This window comes from Cottoperca gobio, chromosome 12, assembly GCF_900634415.1.
Source record: "Cottoperca gobio chromosome 12, fCotGob3.1, whole genome shotgun sequence".
Lineage (NCBI taxonomy): Eukaryota > Metazoa > Chordata > Actinopteri > Perciformes > Bovichtidae > Cottoperca > Cottoperca gobio.
In genome coordinates, this window is record NC_041366.1 from 2492048 (window position 1) to 2515142 (window position 23095).

The 23095-nt window shown below is 41.4% G+C and overlaps 2 protein-coding genes across 2 annotated transcripts; both read right to left on the reverse strand.

Moving 5' to 3' along the window:
* Positions 1 to 1175: 1175 nt before the first annotated feature.
* Positions 1176 to 13024, reverse strand: sptlc1 (serine palmitoyltransferase, long chain base subunit 1). The gene is made up of 15 exons (XM_029445353.1): positions 12894 to 13024; positions 11313 to 11420; positions 11127 to 11221; positions 9050 to 9143; positions 8886 to 8958; positions 8015 to 8147; positions 7622 to 7751; positions 7327 to 7416; positions 6839 to 6946; positions 6362 to 6457; positions 4425 to 4521; positions 4245 to 4299; positions 3318 to 3435; positions 3058 to 3131; positions 1176 to 1889 (listed from the first exon to the last, which is right to left on the reverse strand). Exons 1-15 carry the CDS (start codon positions 12945 to 12947, stop codon positions 1793 to 1795), a joined length of 1422 nt encoding a protein of 473 aa, XP_029301213.1. The 5' UTR covers positions 12948 to 13024; the 3' UTR covers positions 1176 to 1792.
* An 814-nt stretch (positions 13025 to 13838) lies between these two features.
* Positions 13839 to 22311, reverse strand: chsy3 (chondroitin sulfate synthase 3). The gene is made up of 3 exons (XM_029445525.1): positions 21735 to 22311; positions 19394 to 19677; positions 13839 to 18477 (listed from the first exon to the last, which is right to left on the reverse strand). The coding sequence occupies exons 1-3, from the start codon at positions 22309 to 22311 to the stop codon at positions 16906 to 16908; spliced, it is 2433 nt and encodes an 810-aa protein (XP_029301385.1). The 3' UTR covers positions 13839 to 16905.
* Positions 22312 to 23095: the final 784 nt, after the last annotated feature.

A 23095-nucleotide genomic window follows, 5' to 3' on the forward strand; every position in this document is an offset into this window, starting at 1 on the left:
CTTTCTTACCAGTGAAGGCGACTGTGTAGGAATTAGGCTAAATATGTTTAACTAATGTCTTGGTAATTATATTATATTTACTACTATACTTTCATACCCACTACAACAGACATTAATGCTTGTTTTAACCGTGTAGCCTACAATGGAAGAGATGTGGGACCTTAAACCACCAGCCACCTCAGAGACCATACATGTCTCTAGGTTGCTGTTCTTTTGATCATTTGGATCTTTGTGATATTTTATTTATCTAGTTAACTGCTCAATTTAATTTCCCAACATGAAGGCCTAAATGGCACTGCCAGGAATTAAAGCGTGGTGGATCTCAGTTGGCACATAAAACACATGTGGCTTCAGAGGTGGAGTGACTTCCTCTGGATGCATATTCAATGCAGTTTACATGGTGTAGGTGCCTTTACATCTCCTGTTTACTGCTCATGCTCCTACATGGCACCATCTCCAGTGAAGTCAGTGAACACGGTGTTCTTATTGATATATTTATATTACATTTGAAATTGTACAGAATATTTAGTATGACAGTGTTCACCTTTTATAGAGAATTGTCCCCTTATCACAAAACTCTTTTGAAATGCTTTCCCTCTCATACCCCAAAGTATCCTCACTTTCTGGAAGTTGTTTTTACTCTGAGGTAATGACTCCGAGTGAACTTGTTGACTTGAATATTATCTTGTCATTTAAAATGAGTCTTTGTTTTAACCACATAATTTAATAAACTTATCAGATGAATACTTTTTATGTCTGTATAATTACAGTGTTGTGCATCAGCCTGAGGCTCTGCAGGTGGAGGTCATCCACTAATCACAGGGTTGCTGCTTCATGGCCAGCACGGTGCATAGTAGCTGTCTCAGTGTGTGAATGAGAAGCAAACAGTAAAGCACTTTAGAAGAAGGTGCTTAATAAATGCCGCCGTTCACATTCTTCGGTACGTGTTCATTCTATGACAGTGTGTGCACAATGTATGAAGCATTTTTTATTTATTTTTTTAAACCTTTTTGGGATTAATCAGATTTTTACTCAAATGTTACTAACAGTTTGAACTCTTACCTCAGGTCATGTTGTAGAAATATCAGTTAAAAATGCTGTTATATGTTCAAATTGTCTTAACCCAAAACAGATATATGGTCATTCCACAAAAACAAAAACACACCACAACTCAATTTAAATCAGATATATTTACATTTAATTAAAGCAAAAATGGTCAGAATGCAACAACATTTAACAAAAGAAAAGTAACGTGGACTGAAAAACAAAGAACAAATAATCCAGTTGTAAAACTCAGTGTTTGTAGCTTATACAATCGCAACCCTCATGTACAGTTCATGTACTAGTCCACTGCAAACATATTAAATAAAACAATGAGCACAGTGTCTCCTCTTTGGTCAGCACAGAAGAAAAAAAGTCATTTGTTCCATGGAGATTAAGTCTAATTCTCAATGCAGTCAATGTTGTTTTATTCGTGACTGGGGGCCATTATTGTTCACAGCAGGAAGTCAACTGCAAACCGTCCTGTTGAAGGCCCACTTACATTCATAACAATATACAACATGTAGTATGATTATGAGCGGACCTTGAATGAGAACAAAGAGAAGCACAGAATTAAGAGACAAACAAAAGCAAGGCTAAAAGATAGCACGTGTATTCATCAGTAAAGTTCCTCATGACACGTTGAGTGTGCAGGGCTCACTGTCTGTGGCCGAGTGACCCCTCACAGTGACGGCCTGCACAGTACTCTCTGTCCCGCTGATGTCTGCAGTCAGCAGAGACTAACGCTGCATCATCCCTTGAGGACAGCTGAAGCTGCCTCCTGGATACAAGACACAGCCTTCTGGATGTCCTCCTCCGTCTGTTCGATGGTGACCACCACTCGGATGCTGAGGACACACAGGTGGAGCGGTCAGTGTCAGGGCTAATGTTATTAATGGATCCATTTAAAAAATGAACAGACAGAACATTTTCATTTCAATAAAAAGATACATTTTGTATACATTTATCTAAATTACACAAAAAACACAAAAGAGTTAATCGCACACCCTTAAAGACATTTCACATTCTTCCGTACTTCCGTGCTATTTTGAGTGCATAAGTGCGTTTACACTGACGTATGGCAAAATGTAGAACAGTGAGTACTCATAGCGGTCAAACGTTGAATGTGGAATGCTGGACACTTCTCCCCCTCAGTGGTCACCATCCAGACTACGCAGCGGAAGGGGAGCTCCAGTAAACACCGCGCTGTACAAATGTTCACTGAGTGCCAGTATACTGTTGTCGGGTAGAAGCCATCAGTATGTTTCTTTGGTCCAGTTAGTCTGTAATGATTTAGTACCACGAACAATAAGACAGATGCTAGCTAACCGCGGCATCGATACGATTGTCATTTACGCTGAGTGCACAACAGTCGTACCCTGTCGAAATTCACGCACTACGAAAGTAAGTACCCACATCGTACTACATGGAAGTGTACACACGGAAGTATCTGAACTGAGACACAGCACAAGTCTTGTGTTATTCTCCATTGTTCTTATTGTAACAACATCCCCTGAATGTGTTTGTCCGTCTCTCAATACTCTCTGACTTCTCTACTCTGTCTGTGGTGTCGGTGGTTCATACTGAAGACGTAAAGCTTTAAAAGTAGTTTTTGTAGGAGGAGTACATTTGTTGGGGACTATTTTCAGCGGCGGATTAATCCATATTTGATGTTCCAGTGAGTATTTGTGGCTGCAGGACGTGTGTGTGGGATTGAGTGTGTGTGTGTGTGTGTTCATGGTAATAAAGGAACACGTCAGCCAGAGCAACAGTTGTGATGTTTGACAACAATGGAGCTCTATGGCTCAGAGGAAGAAGAACAACACACACAATACTTGTTAGTAAACACATACATTTTCAGTTTGGCTCTGCACATGGGATGCTGATAAACTGGTATTTTTAGAAGTCAAATAATAGATAGAATGGAGATCATATGTAATCCAGGGCTGGTGATTAGTGTTCTACTGTAAGTAAGAAAGTACAAGAGGAGACTCGGCACACATACGAGGGCCGTACCTGGGCGAGGGGAGGAAACGCTCCTCTTTTTCCAGGTACCGAGCGAGGGTCAGAGCCACACGTCTCTCCAAACACTGATATGGAAAACATGGATAAGCAATAATAAGTTAATGCCATAAAAATGTGACAAAGCTGAAATTGAACAGTTTCTCACAATAGTAATAATAATGTTAATAAAAATAGAGGTTTCGGACGAGAAATAACAATAAAATAACTTTAACTATCCTTGTGCGTGGGTTTGATCAGCTTAGAGGACTTACATATTCCACAATGGTGCGGAGCAGCTGCATGTCCACGACTCTGGAGCCTGAACTTCTCTCCAGCTGTAAGTGAAGAGCCGGGGCAAACTGGACTCCTACTAACTTCAGACCAGGAGTTCTGTCATCAGGAAAACAAAAATCATGACATAACATAAACACTGACATACTAGGGAAAGCAAGACGCAAACGTCGAAGATCAAACACATTATTGCACATCATTGATCTCGGGGTTGATGGAGACTTCATTCAGTTTGTAAAATATATTGTTTCTAACAGACCACAGAGAGTCTGCATCAGCGGAACAAAGTGTGACTTGCTGATTGTTCGTCCAGCTGCTCCGAATGGATGCGTTCCTTATAAACAAATACATTTTTGATCAAAGAGCAAAAGCTTTGTTTAAGTATGCGGAAGATGCAGTTTTCTGCTGCTGAACTTGGACTATTGATTGATGAGAAAGCGTTTTTGGAACTGGAATTGTGTATTCATCACACAGGAAGTAGCCTGTAGGTGAGGAAACATGCTAAAGACTAATGACATCAGCTCAGCTGCTGTGAGCCACGAACAGTCAGGACTAATAAGCACGAGGCCACTGAGGGACACTAAGGAAGAATAACTGGCTGCTGCTCTTTTGTCTTGTGCTACTGAACCTTCTACAGCATCTTTTCATTTGCTGTGATTTTGGTTAACATCAGATACATCAGGTGCAGTAGCTGATTGTATGCATTTTCTTTCCCTACTCCCATATGTTGCCCTCTGAACAGGAACACTGTAAAATTCATATTGCATTAGACCAAAAACACAATATTCAGTGGTAACACTGGTGGTGGTAACCCCCCCAGCAACAGTTCAAATTAAACTTTGGATAAATCCACACATAAAGAGGTTTTGACCCACAGTGACAGAATGTAACCACAGGAACAAACTCACCCCTGTAAAGCCTTGTACACATGTTTGCACTTTTCCCTCAGGACAGTGAAAATATCTGCAAAACAGATGAAGATAGATGGATGAGTGGGAACAGACCTGAAAGAGGAACTGCTTCTCATTCAACATATACTTGTCTAAAATAAAGAACTCGACAGTTATTGAAAGGAGAGGAGACAGTACCTGGATCCTCCTCCATGATGTTGAGGGCCTCAATGGCAGCAGCAGCCAGCATGGGAGGCAGCGAGGCAGAGAAACAGTAGCCCTGGCCCGACAGACGCTGCAGGACACAAGACATACCTCACTTTTTACTGCATCACAGGGCAAGTCATTAGGGTTAGCAGTTTGTCAATGATCAACCATTGAATATTTTAATATTGAAACAAAATCCCAATAACCTACAAATTGAGCTGAATTAAAAGTAGAAAACTAACTGACTGCATTACATGTTTACTTTCTTGAAGTTAATATTCAGTAGAAGCACCTTTGACAGCAGCACCAGTTACAGTCCATGAGGACAGATCTGTGTCAGTGAACATAAACATTGTTGTGAAGACATTCCTGTCGCTCTGGCTTTACAACTGGGCTTGTTGTCTGCTGGAAACTCTTCTCACCTCATTAAATCTGTTTTTAGATACTTCTGAAAAAGGCCTGAGACTACTCCCTCAATAAGACGAGTTTACTGTTGTACCATATTAAAACTAATAGACCACAAATCTAGAGGCCATCCAAGGAACATTTGAGGAACCTACACACAATATGACACAGCACCAATTATACATTTAGAAGTTCTACCCAACATCAACATTTTTAAGATGCTTCGCTGTAACTTGTGATTGGATTGTCCACAACCGACTGCAACAAATTAACAAACAAGTCATCAGACAACCCTGCAACACATATAGTTTATACTGCAACAGACTGACAGTGAACAGACACGCAGGGAAGGAGCCATCACTCATGTTAGTAGCTACTCTTGTGCTCTTCCTGCTATGACGAGTCAAAACAGACTTTCTGATGACACAGTGGAATTGTACCATTTGAGGACAGGATCTTCCAGCGTGTCAGCTGCATGTGGAGCAGTGATAGAGAGCAGACGCCTTTAAGCTGCCTTCACATGATCAGCGGTGAAACATACTGCGCTGGCGGTGCCGTTGTTCTCCTAAGGAGAGAGCGGTGCCGCCCGACTAGGCAGGAGCAACCCTTGGCGTGGCCCACCGCTCGGAATTACCGCCGAGGTCTGCGCTCAAAGGTCAAATAATTTCAACTTTGACCTCGATTGCTCAGAGTCTCAGAGTCAGAGTCTCAGAGTCAGAGTCTCAGAGTCAGAGTCTCAGAGTCTCAGAGTCAGAATCTCAGAGTCAGAGTCTCAGAGTCAGAGTCTCAGAGTCAGAGTCTCAGAGTCAGAGTCTCAGAGTCTCAGAGTCAGAGAGTCAGAGTCTCAGAGTCTCAGAGTCAGAGTCTCAGAGTCTCAGAGTCAGAGTCTCAGAGTCAGAGTCTCAGAGTCAGAGAGTCAGAGTCTCAGAGTCTCAGAGTCTCAGAGTCTCAGAGTCAGAGTTCTCAGAGTCTCAGAGTCTCAGAGTCAGAGTCTCAGAGTCAGAGTCAGAGTCTCAGAGTCTCAGAGTCTCAGAGTCTCAGAGTCAGAGTCTCAGAGTCAGAGTCTCAGAGTCTCAGAGTCTCAGAGTCTCAGAGTCTCAGAGTCAGAGTCTCAGAGTCTCAGAGTCTCAGAGTCTCAGAGTCTCAGAGTCAGAGTCTCAGAGTCAGAGTCTCAGAGTCTCAGAGTCTCAGAGTCTCAGAGTCTCAGAGTCAGAGTCTCAGAGTCAGAGTCTCAGAGTCAGAGTCTCAGAGTCTCAGAGTCAGAGTCTCAGAGTCAGAGTCTCAGAGTCTCAGAGTCAGAGTCTCAGAGTCTCAGAGTCAGAGTCTCACTCACAACAATCACTGATTCGTCACATCTCATTCATCCGTTTTGTAAAAAAACAACTTTATTTAATAAATTGTTACATGTTTTTACGTCTCCCCTTTTTGTGTTGTCTCCCTACCTTGTCTGAGCTGTGAGCCAGTTCATGATTAAGTGGGCGCTCGTCATTTATTCAACTTGAATAAAATCTTTTTGTATTTACCTGGTGGTCAATGACAAAGGAGCGTCCGCAGCAGAAGCCTCCGATGGAAGCCACAGCGTTCTCCATGTTGGCACTGATCAGATCAATGTCATCAATCTGCAGATTACAGAAATGGTACCATGTTATTGTAAACACACACATGAGACACATATATGCTCAAAATGTTTTCAGATTCAAGTGTACTCTGGATCCCAATGTCACATTAGTCATCTCTTTTTTGTTGAACGGAAAAGTTTCTTAAATGAAATCTATTATCTATAATAATCCATACATAACATACATCCTTATTAGAAACAAGTTATTAATTAAAATAGCAAAAGAACACTGAGATTAATCTATTGTTTTATTTGTTATGCTTTGAGTGCAGCTACTGACCTACTGATGACTATAGCCGGGCTCCCAACTAAGAAAAGAGTGTTACATTTGAATCCGGTGCCAATACACAGTGTTTCTTTATTTAAAGTTGAAAGTACTCACATTGACCCCAAAGTGTTCTGTGACTCCTCGGCCGTGATCTCCCAACACACCAAAAGACATGCTCTCCTCCAGAAAGATCCGCACCTTGTACTTGTACTTCAGCTTCACCTGGAGGTTTCACAAGCACAATAAATGTGCATCTAGAAATAAGACAGCCCTGGAGTGATCGTGTTAAATACATTTTCTGCGTTTGTGAGCAACGCAGCAGTTCATACATCGACATAAATGACTCCAGAAAGGACCGTTTGGAGCTCTGGGCTTCACCCGGTGGACCAGATGAGGATGTCGCAGGTCTTAACTGTTTATAAGGTGGAACCTTCACATTGCTCAGTGGAAACCTCAGTTCCTTGCTTTTAGACCACTGTTTTTATCTTATACTGGGAAATGATTCTTGCGTGTGCCTCATTGAGGGATAATACGCCTGGCCAGTTAATGGATCAAGGAGACAGAGGTTACTGTGGAGAGTAACTCCAGTCATTTGTATGTACCAGCTCAGGCAGAGGGCAGATGTCTGCGGTGTTGATGTACAGCCCCTCCACGACAATGAACTTCCGGGTCACTCGAGCTTTACGAGGATTCTGCAACAGAAACAAAGTCAGTACATGAGACTTTGACAAGAAAGACAGTAGGATATATGACATTCATTCTAAGTGTTAGCAGGATTATAACAATATTAAACTAAATAACACTATTTGCAGGTCAAACACTCTGGGCTTTATTTATAAGCATGAGAGCACAAGTTACATTGTGACACCCAACGATTATGTTCTTAAACCAAACAACCTTCTGGTCCTCCAGCTCCTGCTCCTTCAGCATCCTCTCCAGATCCTCCATGTCATTGTGTTTGAAGTATTTGATAAAGCTGCGAGACGCTTGAAGACCCTTCTGGATGGAGAAGCAGGCTGCTTCATCCCTGAACACACAACACACAACTAAATCACACACAAATCCAACAAGCCACTCAACATATGCAGGCTGCAGATGCTCCATGTGATGCTCTGTGTTCAACCTTCAGGGAGCGAGGCCTGACAGTAATTGTCGTTTCAAGCATTGTTTTTGTCATATGCACAATGGTTACAATAAAAAAACAACAGGCAAACATAGGGTGTTTTTTAGTCTGATCACTGAATCCTGGTGTAATATTGCTCAGTACGTGTAAGCAGAGACCGTACTCACACAAAGATAATGTCCCCCCTCTTGGAGTAGGCAGGGATTGCACTGGCAATGGTTGCAAAGCCATAGGAATAAATGATGGCCTCTTCAGTTTTCATGAAATTGGCCAGACGACTCTCCAGCTCCAGGTGAACATCTGGGGGACAGAAACAAGACAGTAGTTGAAACTGATAAGTTACACCAGAGTTCATGTACGATGACAGAACATATTCAGAGAACACTGAGGCACAACTCACCTGCTTCAATGAGGATATAAAGAAGACTTTTGTAATGTTGTCTAAATAAATAACACTTTTATCCCACTTATGGATGAATTACCACTGTGGAAGTGCCCTAAAGGCACCCTGTGGAGTTTCTCTTTCATGCACAACGTCGGTGATGACCGATACATTTCTGCCTACAAATCATCACAGGTTATAAACTCTCTTTTTTATTGGCTAATGCTTTATGGAGGAAGGAACTGCATCAACACATTTTGGGGGGAAAACACAATTGTGTTCATTTATAAGAAAACAGCAAGAAACCTTTAAGATGAAGCTCCAGATACCTTTTTTCTACAAGAAGTACAAATGTATCTTCTAATGTGTTTCTTAGTAGAGTTTTCAGACTGCTTGTGTAGTGGGGATGGTAGGACTGTAGCGGTGCAGCACAGATTCTCTACTGAAGCAGCATTATGTTTGGAATGTGTTTTGTTGACAGAGCGGTGTCTCCATCAGCTGATCTCACCTCAGCTCTACTGTCCCCAGGTTCCGCCTCTTTACACAACACAGCTTCAGAGACACTCAGTGTTTGTCCACAGTCTACTGAATGATTGTGATATCAGATAGTGGACTTTTAATGGAAGATGAAAAGCAGAGAGGAATCTTTCACTCACCGAAGGTTCCGTAGAAGCCCCTTGGTCCACAAGTGCCCACACCATATTTCTTCAGTGATGCCAGAGCTTTTTGCTGTAATGAGGAGATCATACACTGAAGCTCACTGGCAGCATGTCAAACTGAAGGATTTATAAAAGTAATGGCTTCAATAATAAATACCGACCTTAACCCGCTCATTGTCGAGGAGACCCAGGAAGTTAAAGGATGCAAAGTTAATGCACTCTTTTCCATTGATGATGATTTTTTGGCTTGGAGGTCTGTAATGGAAAACAAAACAGTGTTTAACGGCTCAGCTAAGTGTAATGCACTGCAACAGTGTACAGAGCAGGAAACAGCATCTGGTTACTGTATAAGGACCAGTGTGTTCAGTACTACATACTGTGATCCTCCACAGTGAGCGCAGTGTTCAGTCTGGTTCTCCACTCACACATTCACAAGGTATTAACCTGAGACACTTGTTGGGTAATATATTACAGTGTCATCTGTCAAAGGTACATTATTTGGTTTGATTGATATTTAGTTTGCTTTGATGTATTTGTCCAATTACATACGAGCTGTTGTGAGTTGGCTGTAACATGCAGGGACACTAGTGTAGTTAACGCTGGAAAGAAAAGCAAACACAGATGCGTAGCATGTGTGACGGTGTAGATAGATCATTTATTGATCCCGAGGGAAATTTAGGTCTCCGATTATCTGAAGTATCACTTTGCTTCCATTCACACAATGACAACAGGACAATTTAAACACAGCTGGCAGATAACAGCAGATATGGTAAATGGCCATGCATTTATGTAGCGCTTTCTAGTCTTCCGACCACTCAAAGAACTTTTACACGACATGTCAACATTTACCCATTCACGCACGTTCATACACTGCTGCTGTGCCAAGCTGCTCGTCATCTAATGTAACGCTCATTCACACACACTCACACACCTTCTGGAGCAATTTGGGGTTCAATATCTTTCCCAAGGACACTTGGACAGGAGGAGCTGCAGAGATGTAGTGAGCAGGACATTTTACACATGGGAAATAAAGTGATGAGCACATTGTGTAATGGAAACGATGTTTCTGATTTAATCTGACACGCATACTGGTACTGATATATCTGTGATAAACTATTCTTAGCTATGTCCTTTGATTAATTCCACCATGGGTGATCGGGCCTTCTGCTTAGCCGCTCCTCACCTGTGGAATTCCCTCCCAGAACACCTGAGGACTCCACAGGCCACCGACTCCTTCAAGAGGAGCCTAAAAACCTTTCTCTTCACAACAGCCTTTCCGTAAAGTCTTATGTCTGTTGGTGTTGTTTTGTTGTTGTTGTCCTGCATGTTAGCGGCTTGAGATTGCTTTTAGCTTTGAAAGACGCTTTATAAATACAATTATTCTTCTTCTTCTTCTTCTTCTTCTTCTTCTTCTTCTTCTTCTTCTTCTTCTTCTTCTTCTTCTTCTTCTTCTTCTTCTTCTTCTTCTTCTTCTTCTTCTTCTTCTTCTTCTTCTTCTTCTTCTTCTTCTTCTTCTTCTTCTTCTTCTTCTTCTTCTTCTTCTTCTTCTTAATTCAGCTCTAGTTAGCAAAAAAGTGACAATACAACTAGAACACTACCTCGTCCCGCCACTCCACTAAATGTGTTATTTTAAATGTTGAACAATTCTTAATCTCCATCTGGACCCATGTCTGCATCCAAACACACTGAGTGATGGGGTGTGTGTACTGACTGCTGTTGGCTCCGGTGCTTTATAGAGACTATCTTGGTCGTAAATATGTTTGTGGTTGTAAAGTCTTTCACCCTCAACATTCACTTTTTCCCCCTTAAGTAGCTTTAAAGTTGTTAAAATCATCTTCTTGTGATGTTGTTCCACATCTTTATTGAAGCTAAATAATGTTTACACTTATGGAAATATTTAAAGCCAAGAGTTCATGTTTTCATTGCTACAGTATTTCATCAAATGGAAATATTCTAAATGTCTCAGTCAAATCAATGACAATATGTATAATAATATTAGGTGTGGAAAGCTACAAGAAGATATATAGCACACATTGACCATATTTATTTTAAGAGCTTTGAATGTTCTTGTTCAATGTGTAACTTCATTTAAATAGTGAGGTTTCATAAAGCTCTCAAATGGTCAATCTGAATTCTGTTCCCAACCATTAAGATAAATAGAGGACAACACTTGGACACTCGGCTTCAGACCATAATTAAAAGCAGCGAGGGGGATGGGCGCTGCCATGTGTGCTTTACCCTGTGACAACATCATAGTTGAGGGAGGGATGGTCTTTGGAAACAGGAGGAACGAGAGGCTCTGGCTGCCATTCCTCAATTAGGTCCTCCTTTTCCTGCAACATGGAAGCACATGACAGCTGTTTGGTGACACATACGCACAAACACTACTGCTGTTTGTTTATCCCTGCACTGTGCTTAGTTTACCTTCTCTGTCAGTTTATAGGTCTCATGAAGTTTGTAGGTCTTAGAGAAGAGAAGTCTGATGATCCACAGGATGAGGATCCCCTCCAGAATCAGGTGGTAAGCAGGAGCCTGAGGGACACAGGGACAGGAGGATTATGAAGGAAGGAAGGTTTAGTCCTGCCCATTTTGTAACTATAACACAGCAATAAAAAAATACAATTCCATCTCTGAATTGTGGTAATGTCTGTCTAATAATTTATCAGGTTGACCAAACCAACATTGAACTTTTTTGTCCCAGTTGTCTTTTAGGGCCATTTGATCTTAAGAGATCAGCAGCTTTTCTCCCCACACATCCAACTAACTGAAAAGAATACATAGTGCATTCACATTCAGCAGTAATTCCTTCAGGTTTATTGTCCAGCCTTGTCTTATTCTATTATATTCCCCTATAGAATGTGGAGATCTTAATAAGTTTACATTTTTAATTGGTTGTTATTTTAATCTTAAACGAAGAGTCATATAACTTGTCTTTTATAAAGCAATGTTTGGGGTGTCTCTGATACCTTCTAGCTAGTCAGGATCGTAAAAAAAAAAAAATCCTGACTCAAATTTCTAGATTTTATGTCAGACATTAAATGCCGGTCTCCATCTCCATAAAAGGATGTAATGCTGAGAGAAAGCACCAGGGACAACGATAGAAAATGTTTAGGACCTAATCATTCCATCCCTGAAGGTCTAATATGTTGTATTCTATGAATACAATACAATGTTGCCACTAAACCAAACACCATATAATACATAACTCAAACATTACTTAAATAATCTGGCTACTAAATAGGCGGTTTAGTACTTTGTTTTCAAAGTTATAAAGTAAGTCATAACTGTTATATATGTTACTGTTAAGATACATAAATATATAAATAAACCACAGAATTGACACGGACAGAAGATATTATAAAAAGACGGGGTTGTAGCTCTGGATATAATCAGCGTCTGCTAAAAGGTGACATCAGGCCATCAGCAGAGTTTCTCTGCAGTAGCTCCATAATGCAAAGGACACTGCTGGCATGGTCTAACGCTGTAGAAGTGGTTCTATCAAACAGGGCATCTTCTTAAAGCAACGTTACCAACTGTAAAGATTTCAAAGAACACAAACATCCTTCAATGGAAGTTATTTATGTATACCTAAAAAGTTCACGACTTGAACTCGTTAATCTAACGTTACTGGCAACAAAGCACGATTTCAAGACACAACATTAAATAATCGCATTGGACAGTATATTTCAGTTTGTCAGTTTTAATTTAATTTTTATACTTTTATGGCTAGCTATAGACGAAGCGTATGGATTTTCAAGGATCAGCCAGCTTCCTTGTTGCTTCGCCTCTTCTCGCTGACTGGTCGTTACAGCTCACACACGACCGGTGATTGGCTGCGAGAGTGAATCAAACGCCTTTTCCCGAACCACGGGTACTTCCGGACTGACAAGTTTACAATAAACAGCCGCGGACAAAATTAAAAACATGAAGGAGTTTCTCAACAAACGATAAACGTACTTGTAAACGCCAGATTGAAAGACAGAGTTGTAGAAAGGAGAAACTTGCCTCATAAAATGCTTGCACCATTTCCACCAACACCCACTGCTGTCCGGACGCCATGTTTATCTTCCTTCTGCTACGTCATCAGTCATGCTGCATTTAAGTTCCAGAAGAAACATAGTAGAACTAAGCGTCCGTTACTTGCAATACAACAAGAAAGTACATAACTCAATAAAGTAAATACATAAATTACAAAAATAAATAATAAAGGCTAGGATGAAGATTATGAAGGTATTAGTCCGCTTGGAAAATTATAATATAAATCAATAAAATTATATTATATTTAATTGTACAATAAAACACAAATATTTACAAATAGATAACCAATACATATTTGTATTTTAATCATAATCATAATATTGTTTATTTCTTCAGGAATGTGAAGATTATTTAGATTTTATAAATACTGAGATCAGGAGTTCTTTCAGCCCCAATGCATCACCCAGGACACCACAATGCATCTTAAATGTCTTCCTTATTTGGATTCAGTTAATTATTCAATTGTACTTTCTGCACATTTTATTTTCCAACATGAAGGTCTAAATGCCCCTCCACATCGCCATGAATACAGTTCTGGTGAAATAGATAATATAAATAATATTTGTTGGCCTGAAAGTATTTACATTTAAATATATTAAATCTAAAAATACTATAATCTACTCTTAAAATACTCACCATGCATACATTTGTAATTGTAGAAAGTAAACCCGAGCCACAAGAAAATAGGGAGAAATATGGATATATTGCCCACATTCTCACTGTGGCGTATGCACTATATACTGCAATCAGAAATCCCTGAAAAAGATGTGCACCTAAAGCATCTTAAAGCTTATTTGTTCTAACATTGTAAACAATGTCCTTTTACTCAAGTATGCACTGATTTATCTAACAATACAATAACACAAATTCAGCTTCTTGCATTGACTGAAAACAAAGACAAGACCAAATATCTGTGTTTAAACATTTATTATAAATAATCAGTTGTTACTATAGCAGTTATTATTGCTAACAGACTTTAAAGCCATGTTGCTGGGTGACAAAAACATAAACATACTCTTGACAGAAGCTATGCAAATGTACAGAAGTGCATTCATTCATTTCAAAATGTCTTTACCTTGTAATTCTGGCTTAGTATCTAATAATAAGGAGGAAACTATCTTATTATAACAATAGCTGGAGATTGTTTTCTCGTTATTATAAGATACAGCTTCCTTTTTTCTGCAATGCGCTTCTGTAGAAATGTTAACAGTTTCTAGTGCCGTGAATCTGATCCATGTCACTCACTTGATTATTTTACATAACAAACTGTAATATAAAATCCGATTACATGACTATCAATATATTAAGCTATATATTTGAGCTTTATTCACTAACTATCCCTTAGAGATAGCCTGATGATCACACACAACTGACATTTTTCCCTTCACTATTTATCTTTTTGTATTGCTGAAAAAATAGAGGAGAATTCTGCACAGCTGCTGCACTCATGACAAAAAATATTTGCTCAGTTTCTCAATATGATAAATGTTACAACAAGAAAGGTTTCTGTACATTTTGTATGCAGTAATTCAAGGAACATTTTTGTCATGGTGGCAAAAATGCTGCAATGCACGAGGTGGTAAAATGTGTCCTGAGGCAGAAGTGTAAACGTCATAATAACTACGGCAGGGAGAAAAAGCTAAGATAATAACAATGAATTAAGAGTCCAGTAGAAGCCATGAAGTAACGGCAAAGACCTTTGTTCAACAATATCCTTTGGAACTGGAAGCTTACTGTGCAGAACTGAAGGCCACACAAACATAGGAATCGCACTGCAGGTACCTGAATGTACCATCAGAGGAACTGACCCTGCGCCAACGTTCTGCGCCAACGTTCTGCGCCAACGCCGTTCAAAGTGTCCGGTGTCAGGTGTGCCCAACATGTGATTGGAATAGATATAACCCTATGTTTGATACCATGACATGTCCATTACTGTGTCCAACCTGTGCTGCCTATTTTGGCCAACACAGAAGATTTTTACTACACATTATTTTGTACGAATGTACTTTATCTTTTCAAGATGATTTATTTTTGGCATTTTTGCTTCTATTATTCGGTAGTGAGCGGGGGATGGAGTCAAACTGTTGGTCATCAAGGTGGCACCGCCCCTGTCGACATAATCGACTTATTCAAAGAATAATCCCGCACAGAGAGACATTACCGTGAGATAGACATTACCTATAACGCTCATCATGTCATCATATGTTGCTTCAGTCTGTCAAGCAGCTGCTCAGTAAGGTCAAAAACACCTGGATGTAAACAATACAACTGGGCTCAAGTAATGGATCAGTAAACATTACTTAGGCATCTAGGTTACATATAACTGGCTATATTTTCCAATGTGAAGGTCCTAACTACACACTGAAATATAGTCATCTAGTGAAAACTAATTATCTTTCAACCAACTTCATCCCAGTTTGATTTGGACATCTAAATTCCTTTTGACCTGTTAATCAATGCTGAAAGGGTACAAAGCTCGTCTAAATTGTTCCACCCTTCAACCGAGTAAAACTACGTTCAGGGACTGGATTTATGGCCAAACCAGGATTTAGGTATTTGCTTGAATTTTAAAAGGACTTGAGCAAACGCCACACTCATGATCACTGCTATGCACATTGTTAACATTCTATCAGCTGTCCTACAGAGTTACATTTCGATTAATGGAAAAAAACAGTCAGGACAGCAGTGAGCTGCTGGATGGTTTGGCATTTAAAAAAAAAAGAAAATGGTTAAGAAATGATGACAACCACAGGTCAGAGAGAAAACAACTAGACTTGTGAGTGGAAATGAGAGAAATTGCTAAAGAACATGCAAATAATATAAGTACAGTAGAACAGGAATCAGGGCAGGGACAGCGAGCAGCATCAGCTGCAGGTCTGCACAAGGGAACTTTGAAAGATTCACTGGGAGATTAAGGTACATTAAAGTAGGCAAACTCTCTCTCACACACACACACACACACACACACACACACACACACACACACACACACACACACACACGCACACACACCTACAGACGATGCTGCTCATGGCACAGCAGCCATCCACATTCCACCATCACTTCACTGTGAAGAGCAGACTCACAGAGGATTCCTTTCACTGTTTTACTGCAGGTGGTGATCCTGCTGCGTACTGAACACTTCAACATCCTTATGATTCAACCATAATTAATATAATATAATACTTGCTATCTCCCGTCAGGTATTTTGGGTGATATAGCTTGTTCTTTGGGTCATTTAAAAAATATAAATCCCAAGCTTGAGACTCCCCAATTTATACATTTACACATGTAATATAAATGTTAGAGTTAGTTACCCCTAACCCAAACCCTAAAGAGCTGTAAGGTCCAGAAGCTCTATATTGGCACGGTAGATAATATATCAATAAATGTGTAATGCTGAAGTGAACTGTACAATGTCCAATGCCGACTAACAGCCAACTTGGATTCAGTCAGCGGCTTCCCCAGCTGGTTTGGAACTGGATAAGGTAGCAGACACTTGTGTTATGTAGGCCTCCAACAACTTGGGTGTAGCGATCTTAGACTCGATTACGGCAGACTGGTGCTTTGGGAGGAGCCAGTTCACCTCCTGCGCACTGCCGAGGTGCCCTTGAGCAAGGCACCACCCCCACACTGCTCTCCGGGCGCTGTATAGTAGCTGCCTGCTGCTCCTAATACTTGGACGGGTTAAATGCAGAGTCTAGATTTCACTGTGTGTGCGGTGCTGTGTCAATCAAAATCCTCCATTTCCAACATGTTTGTGTTCTATTTCCTCTGGATTCCTCGCTGCTGTCTGGTCAGTTTGGATTTGGGTCGTGTGTGGCCTTAATGGCCTTTGGAGTCACGGGTCCTTTCTTGGTCACATTGTCCAGCCTACAAAGACCTGTGACCCACTGTCACACAACAACACACGGTCCATCGCTGTCTGCATTCCAGCTAACTGCGAGGAGGTATGGAGGAGTTCAGGGGGGCTGGAATGTCAGGATGAAGTTCTGTTATACCCTGCCTCTATGTGTTTCTCCAGCCACAGCTCGGCTAACTGCATTGTCGATGCAAACGTACTTGCTCTTGACCCAAGGCACATTTTGTGTTGCTTCTGCTCAAGGCTTGTGTTGCAGTGGACAGGATGATAAACGTGGACAATTCCTGGTTCTTGACTGCGTAACACTTTCAAACCAGAATTAATCACTTTTGTGAACAAGTCTACATCTTCCAGTCCCCAGCCTAAGATTGAGGTGTCGAAACCACCGGCTTTTAATAAATCGCTCTTGAAAACACAAGTGATTCCAAATCCATAATCTCGCCAGAAACCACTTTTCTTGGTCAGAACAAATTTGTTTTCTCTTGGGGCCTTCTCAGAGTACACGATCTTGGGGTTGTACTGACTAAAGACAACAGGGAAATAGACTTGTCTCCCTTGGACAGCATTGTCTCTGCAGCGTTGCAAGGCATCGCCACTAAAGATGAGGTCAACATCGCAGAAGAAGAGTAGAGAGTCATTATCAAGCTGTGAAGAGCCCAGCTCAAGAGCAAGTCCTCGTGAAAAGTTGCCCGTCATGGGGATGATGGACAGGTCAGCTTTGGGATACTTCCTGTTGTACTCTTTGATTAACGGAGTGTGTTTTCCTATGTTCTCATTGTTCCCATTGTCCACCAGAATGATGGAGAGCTTAACATTTTGTTTGGGTATCAAACACACTTTCTCAAAGTTCTCCATAAAGCGGACAAAGTTGTCATAGCGGCCAGATAATGGGACAAGGATGTTGACCTTTCTTTGGCTTTGCTCCCACATTTCTCTATTTGATTCATAGACCTGGAAAGGTGACAGGAACTTCAGAGAGTTGGAGAGGAAAGACAGGGACTGGGATTCAGAGTTGATGGCAGCCACGAGTTCAGCCACATCTAACTCTTCAGTTTCAGTAAAGAAGGGTCGGCTAAAGGATTGCTGAAGGTAAGCGTGCCGCCTCACAGGCACTGTTATTTTGCGTCCCTTATGTTTCTTGTAGAGAAGGAGTAAGTCTATGATGTATTCTGCGCCATGCATTGGATCCACCCTGTAGTAGCCATACTGGATCTCTTTAAAGTCAATTACACGGCCACGGGTTTTGGAGTTCTCGTTAATCATTTCCATGACCTGGAGTATAATGTCTTCAAGTGCAGTCCGAAGCAAGTTGCCAAGGCTTTGTCGGGCAATCTTATTCTCAGCAGCAGAATAAATATGGCGGCCAGTCAGGAAATCCCATTCAATGACATCATTTCTCTCATTGGGCTTATAGCGCATGTAGGAAGGGGGGGAGCCTAGCTGTTGGTCCTCCCACAGTACTTCTGTATCACTGAGGTAACTCATCATCAGGCCTTCGCGGTGGAGCAGGATGGTGCGGTAACAAAGCCTGGAGATCTCACGGCTGAGCATAAAGCTGTGGAGCCGGTACTGGTAGGCAGGCCTTTTGTTGGGGTGAAGTGTAATGGCGTTGTGGATCTTGCTGCTGTGAAGTTCTTCAATGAAACCTTTCTTGTTGTGTTCATAGTTCTCATAGAAGAGCTGCTGCATCTGTGGAAAGAGTTGTAACAGGATGATTAGAGCATGGATCATGTCCTACTACCAGCACTAACTACACTCGACCCTTTTTACCGTTTGCCACCTTGTTTTAACCAGACAAACTAAGATGTTCCACTATGTGGGCAGCACAGTGGAAAACTAAGAAGAAGAGTGCAGGCCATATGAGGAGTGAGTGGAACAAACAGCAAAAAGCAATTAACTATATCGATCAACTAACACGTTCAAAAACTAAATTACAGCGTGCTGTGTCATTAAAGCAGCCACTGCTATCTGCTCCCACATTAATCATCAACGTGCTGAAAACTTGTATTCAATATGCTTAACAAAAGAATAAGCAACTTGATACAAAAAGGAAAGATTGTGTTGTTTTCACTTTGATGCAGACTGTATGATGACGGCAGCCTGAGGAACATGTATTACTGACGACCCAACCTTCCTCCTAACGTCACTGAATATGCTCACAGGGGTTTGAGTTCACTAACTAACAAACAAGTAATACATTAGCATAAGCATATCTAATAATCATTGACTTACAGATTCAGCCTTTTCACTGTTTTGCTATTTGTCTATTGTGTATAGAAGATGTCCGTCATAATGTTTTTCATAGTCCACTTAAACCCCTTTAAAGGTAATACAACTGAACAATGTTCCCGTAAACACGCTGATATAAAGTGGACTGGCTTTTCCATGATTGTCTATCACCTAATAACAGACAGAACTAGTCTTCCTGCTGTTTGTTTAAATGAAGTCTAACTAAATCGGTACTGAAACCTGTTTAATAGAAATGATATTGTTATTCACCTGTAAAGTAAAGTTACCTGAATTCCAGCAGCAGTGATCCCTACTGTCACTGAATATAGACTTCATGATAGTGTATCAAAGAACAAAGAGCACACTCAGTCCATACCTCATATGACCACACGCACTGTGTTCCTCCAAAGCGCCTCACACAGCGGCCCACTTCCACATCCTCGTGGGTGGTGTACATCTCCCTCAGACAGGTACTGATGTGAGGGACCATCCTGCGTAGAACCTCTCTGCTGAAGATCATCCCAGGGCCTCCCATGCAGAAGTTCTCTCCGGGCTCCAAAGCCAGTCTGCCCAGCTCCTCGGCCATGCCCAGGCCCGTCTGGCCGAGGTAAAGGGGCTTGCTGCTGTTCAGTGAGCGCAGGAACTGCTCCAGCTTCTCACCTGGCACAGGTGTAAAGTGGGAGAAATTAGATGGGCTTTTATCATCCTGGTGTGGGAAAAGGTTGAAACAAATGGAAAATGCATTCTGTTTTGATGTGTTACTTTGCCAACATATGTTTCTACAAAAATAATGCATTATTCATTTGATAAGGCATGCCCAACTTATCAACTTATCAAATCCATCAATGTGTGATGTCAGCTTTAAAAATGGCAAAAATGAAATATGGCATGAAACAAAACTAAATGATGTGTTTATTTACGTATTTGTGTCATGCACATATGAGTTCACACTTTCCAGCCAACATGGAATTATAAGACACCAAACATTTCCATTGCAGTAGTGACACACTTGAGACATGAACAGAAGTGTGTCTTCTGTGCCAGGCTCCACAGAGACATCAGCCACACTAAAAGTTCCCTTCCTAAAACACCATTCATCCAGAAGATCTCAGCAGAAATTAAGGACATTTTACCAAAAAGAGTGGTCCATAAATCATCATATAATGATCCAAACAACATGAAATGGACTCCATATTCAGTTTACCTGGACGTAACTGTGCACGCAGATACCTTGGCTTATATATAAAAAAAATGAGGGCCCCCCGGTAGCTCACCCGGTAGCATGGGGGACCCATATACAAAGGCTGAGTCCTTGCCACAGTTCCCCTTCTCTCTCCCCCTTTCACAATCTTCACTGCTCTCTATCATAAAGGCATGAAAATCCCAAAAACATAACTTTAAAAAATATTTATATATATAAAAAATAAGGAAATGTGTCAATACTTAGTGTTATGGACCTTATTTGATCAGTACAACAAACAATGTTGAGGTACCTAGCCCTTGTTATGCTGTCACTAACAGCAGAATAACATAAAACTCAGTCATTTAAAATCAACTTTTAGATTAGGTTAAAGCAGTGGTTCCCAAACTTTTTCTGCAGGGCCCCCCTTTTGTAGATAAGAATATTTTCGAGCCCCCCCTGGGAGCCCTGTCACAAACGTGTCCATGTTATGCTAGCAGGGCTCAAGCCTTGAGCAAGTCCTTGCAATAGCTCTGCGGGCGCGCCCCCCACTTTGGGAACCATTGGGTTAAAGGATCGTTTAGCTTTATAAAATCTGGGGTCTTATTATCGTCCCAATGGCCATCATTACTATTAATGAAGTCAAGCCAATTGTTTATACAGCCCAATATCACACATCACAACTTTGCCTCAGCGGGGCTTTACAATCTGCACACAGCATACAACACCCTCTGTTCTTATACAATATATTATTATAGGAAAATAAGTCTCACAGGACAAGAGACAAGCAGTCAGGGGACAGACCAAAACCTCAGTTTTGGAGGTAAAACTGAAAGTAACTGCACCTAAAACATCAGTAATGATCCCTCATTGCATAGGAGTTGTGTGCACACAACTAAGCTAAGTACAGTAGGTCACCGTTGAAGCAGGAAGTGGGTCTGTAAACTGTAATGGATGTGTACAACGGACGGGTTGGGTGATCATTTTCCTTTTCACCTTTGTTTTCTCTTCAACACAAGTTTGTCTAACTTGGTGGTTTGTTTCCAACCCAAGGTTCTCAGATGTCATCAATTAACTTGGTAGGTATAATGTTATTATTATTAATGATGACCACAACTACAAAGTCGGTATCAAACAGTATAATGTTTTAAACTTGGCAGGATTAGCCAATAAGCAGACCCGCTGGGGCCCTACTGTGTTTGCTGTCATTTGGTTTAACACGTTTGGTTTTGTGACAGAGCCATCTACAACACAAACTGCTCTTAAAATGACTTAAATGAGGTTAAGATTTTGGTAAGGGTATATGTTGCTATGTAAAATATAATATATATTTTTCAAAAGTGTCATTTTTTATATATATTAGACTATACCAACATAATACCTCCTCATAATTCTGTATGAAAAAAACTATATATGTGGACTATGGGAACCACTGTTCCTCATGGCACACGCACACACACACAGACACACAGACACACAGACAGACACACACACACACACACACACGAACCATCAGCTTCACTCCCAGAACAATCACCTCTTATATAAACGTCATCATCTGCCCGCATGAACCACTCGTATTTATCCAGGTAGTGGTCGTGGATGTACTTCAGCATCATGAAGGACTTCTTCTGTGGTGGGTAGGAGTCGTCCACACCTGCCAGTGAAACCACCGGGACGGGGACGGGCAAGTGGATGGATCCAGACCCAGCGCTCGAGAAGAACTCCACCTTCCCTGGAATTGAGCTCACCCAGGTCTTGTACGCAGCCACGGCGCGAGACCGCACATATTTCTTCGCTGTCATCACGCCGACATAGAGGAAATGCGTTGGTCTGCTTGCGGGTCTCCCGGTATCTCCGCTACTGTTCCCCGTACTGAATACCCTGTCCTCCTCCTGACTCACCTGCGGGCTGTCCCCGTATTTAACTGCTTGATTGTGCCCGACGAGGACAGGACCTTTGCCGGCGGAGGAGTCTCTATAGTACAAACACGCGGGAGATTTCTTCCCTTTACTTTCCAGAACCTGAGATACGATGAGCCACGAGGACGCAGTGAATCCGAGAAATACCCCGAAAATCACGGTCATCCATGGTCTCCTTGATTTCACAGCCATTGCTGCTTCCCCTACGGAGAGTTTGGCTCTGCGGTGGATGTATGAATGCTAGCGTTGTCCGAGGAGCTGCTGACGTGTGTCCAGCATCTCTCTGTAGAGCATCAGCGTCCTACCTGATGTGGAAAAATACACTTTCCACCTCTGGTAGAATCATTTAAGAAGTTAAACAGACGTTCAGGGTCGCACGTCCCATTTGAAACTGTGCACAGCTCCAGGAAAATATTGTGTAGCCAAGTTTCATTCCGACTGTCAGCCGCGTTACAGATGTCCCGAGTCCCGAGTACGGTTATTATTCTCCATAGTCGTTACCACTGTGGAATTTCTAGCATTAAGCTAGTCCAATAATATCTCAAACACGTCAGTGTTCCCGTCATTGTGCTGTAAGACACTTTAACCCGCTGCCGACATACCGTCAAGTTGACCTGTCTGCCAAGTTACCAGCTTAATGCTGTCTGTCCGTACCAGGGACAGACAGGTAACTAGCCACCGATGTGTTCCGTTATGAAGAACGCAGATTCCAGTCGGCCTTTTCTTTCTTCAGACTAAAAGCGTAATTTATATAGATCTACAAGAGTCAAGTATTAAAGCCTTTATTTTTGCAGAGCCAGTTAATTAAAAACAGAATGCAAATACAAAGTCTGTACATGATATTATGCAATAACGATTGTTCTAATTCATAATAAATCTCAAAGCAGGACATTGGCGCTTTTATTTTGAAGGGTAGTTATCCACCAGCAAATAAAGGTTCCTCTCTTTATACATCCAATGGTTGCTCTATTGCAGG

Excerpts from the sequence above, each read along its gene's own strand:
- chsy3 (XM_029445525.1), bottom strand. The coding sequence starts at position 22,311 with ATGGCTGTGAAATCAAGGAGACCATGGATGACCGTGATTTTCGGGGTA. Across the intron at positions 19,678-21,734 it reads TGATGACGTTTATATAAGAG|GTGAGAAGCTGGAGCAGTTC; the intron begins GTGATTGTTCTG and ends CACCTGTGCCAG. Across the intron at positions 18,478-19,393 it reads AGTGCGTGTGGTCATATGAG|ATGCAGCAGCTCTTCTATGA; the intron begins GTATGGACTGAG and ends CTCTTTCCACAG.
- sptlc1 (XM_029445353.1), bottom strand. The coding sequence starts at position 12,947 with ATGGCGTCCGGACAGCAGTGGGTGTTGGTGGAAATGGTGCAAGCATTT. Across the intron at positions 11,421-12,893 it reads TGGTGCAAGCATTTTATGAG|GCTCCTGCTTACCACCTGAT; the intron begins GCAAGTTTCTCC and ends TGTGTCCCTCAG. Across the intron at positions 4,300-4,424 it reads CATCATGGAGGAGGATCCAG|ATATTTTCACTGTCCTGAGG; the intron begins GTACTGTCTCCT and ends TCTGTTTTGCAG.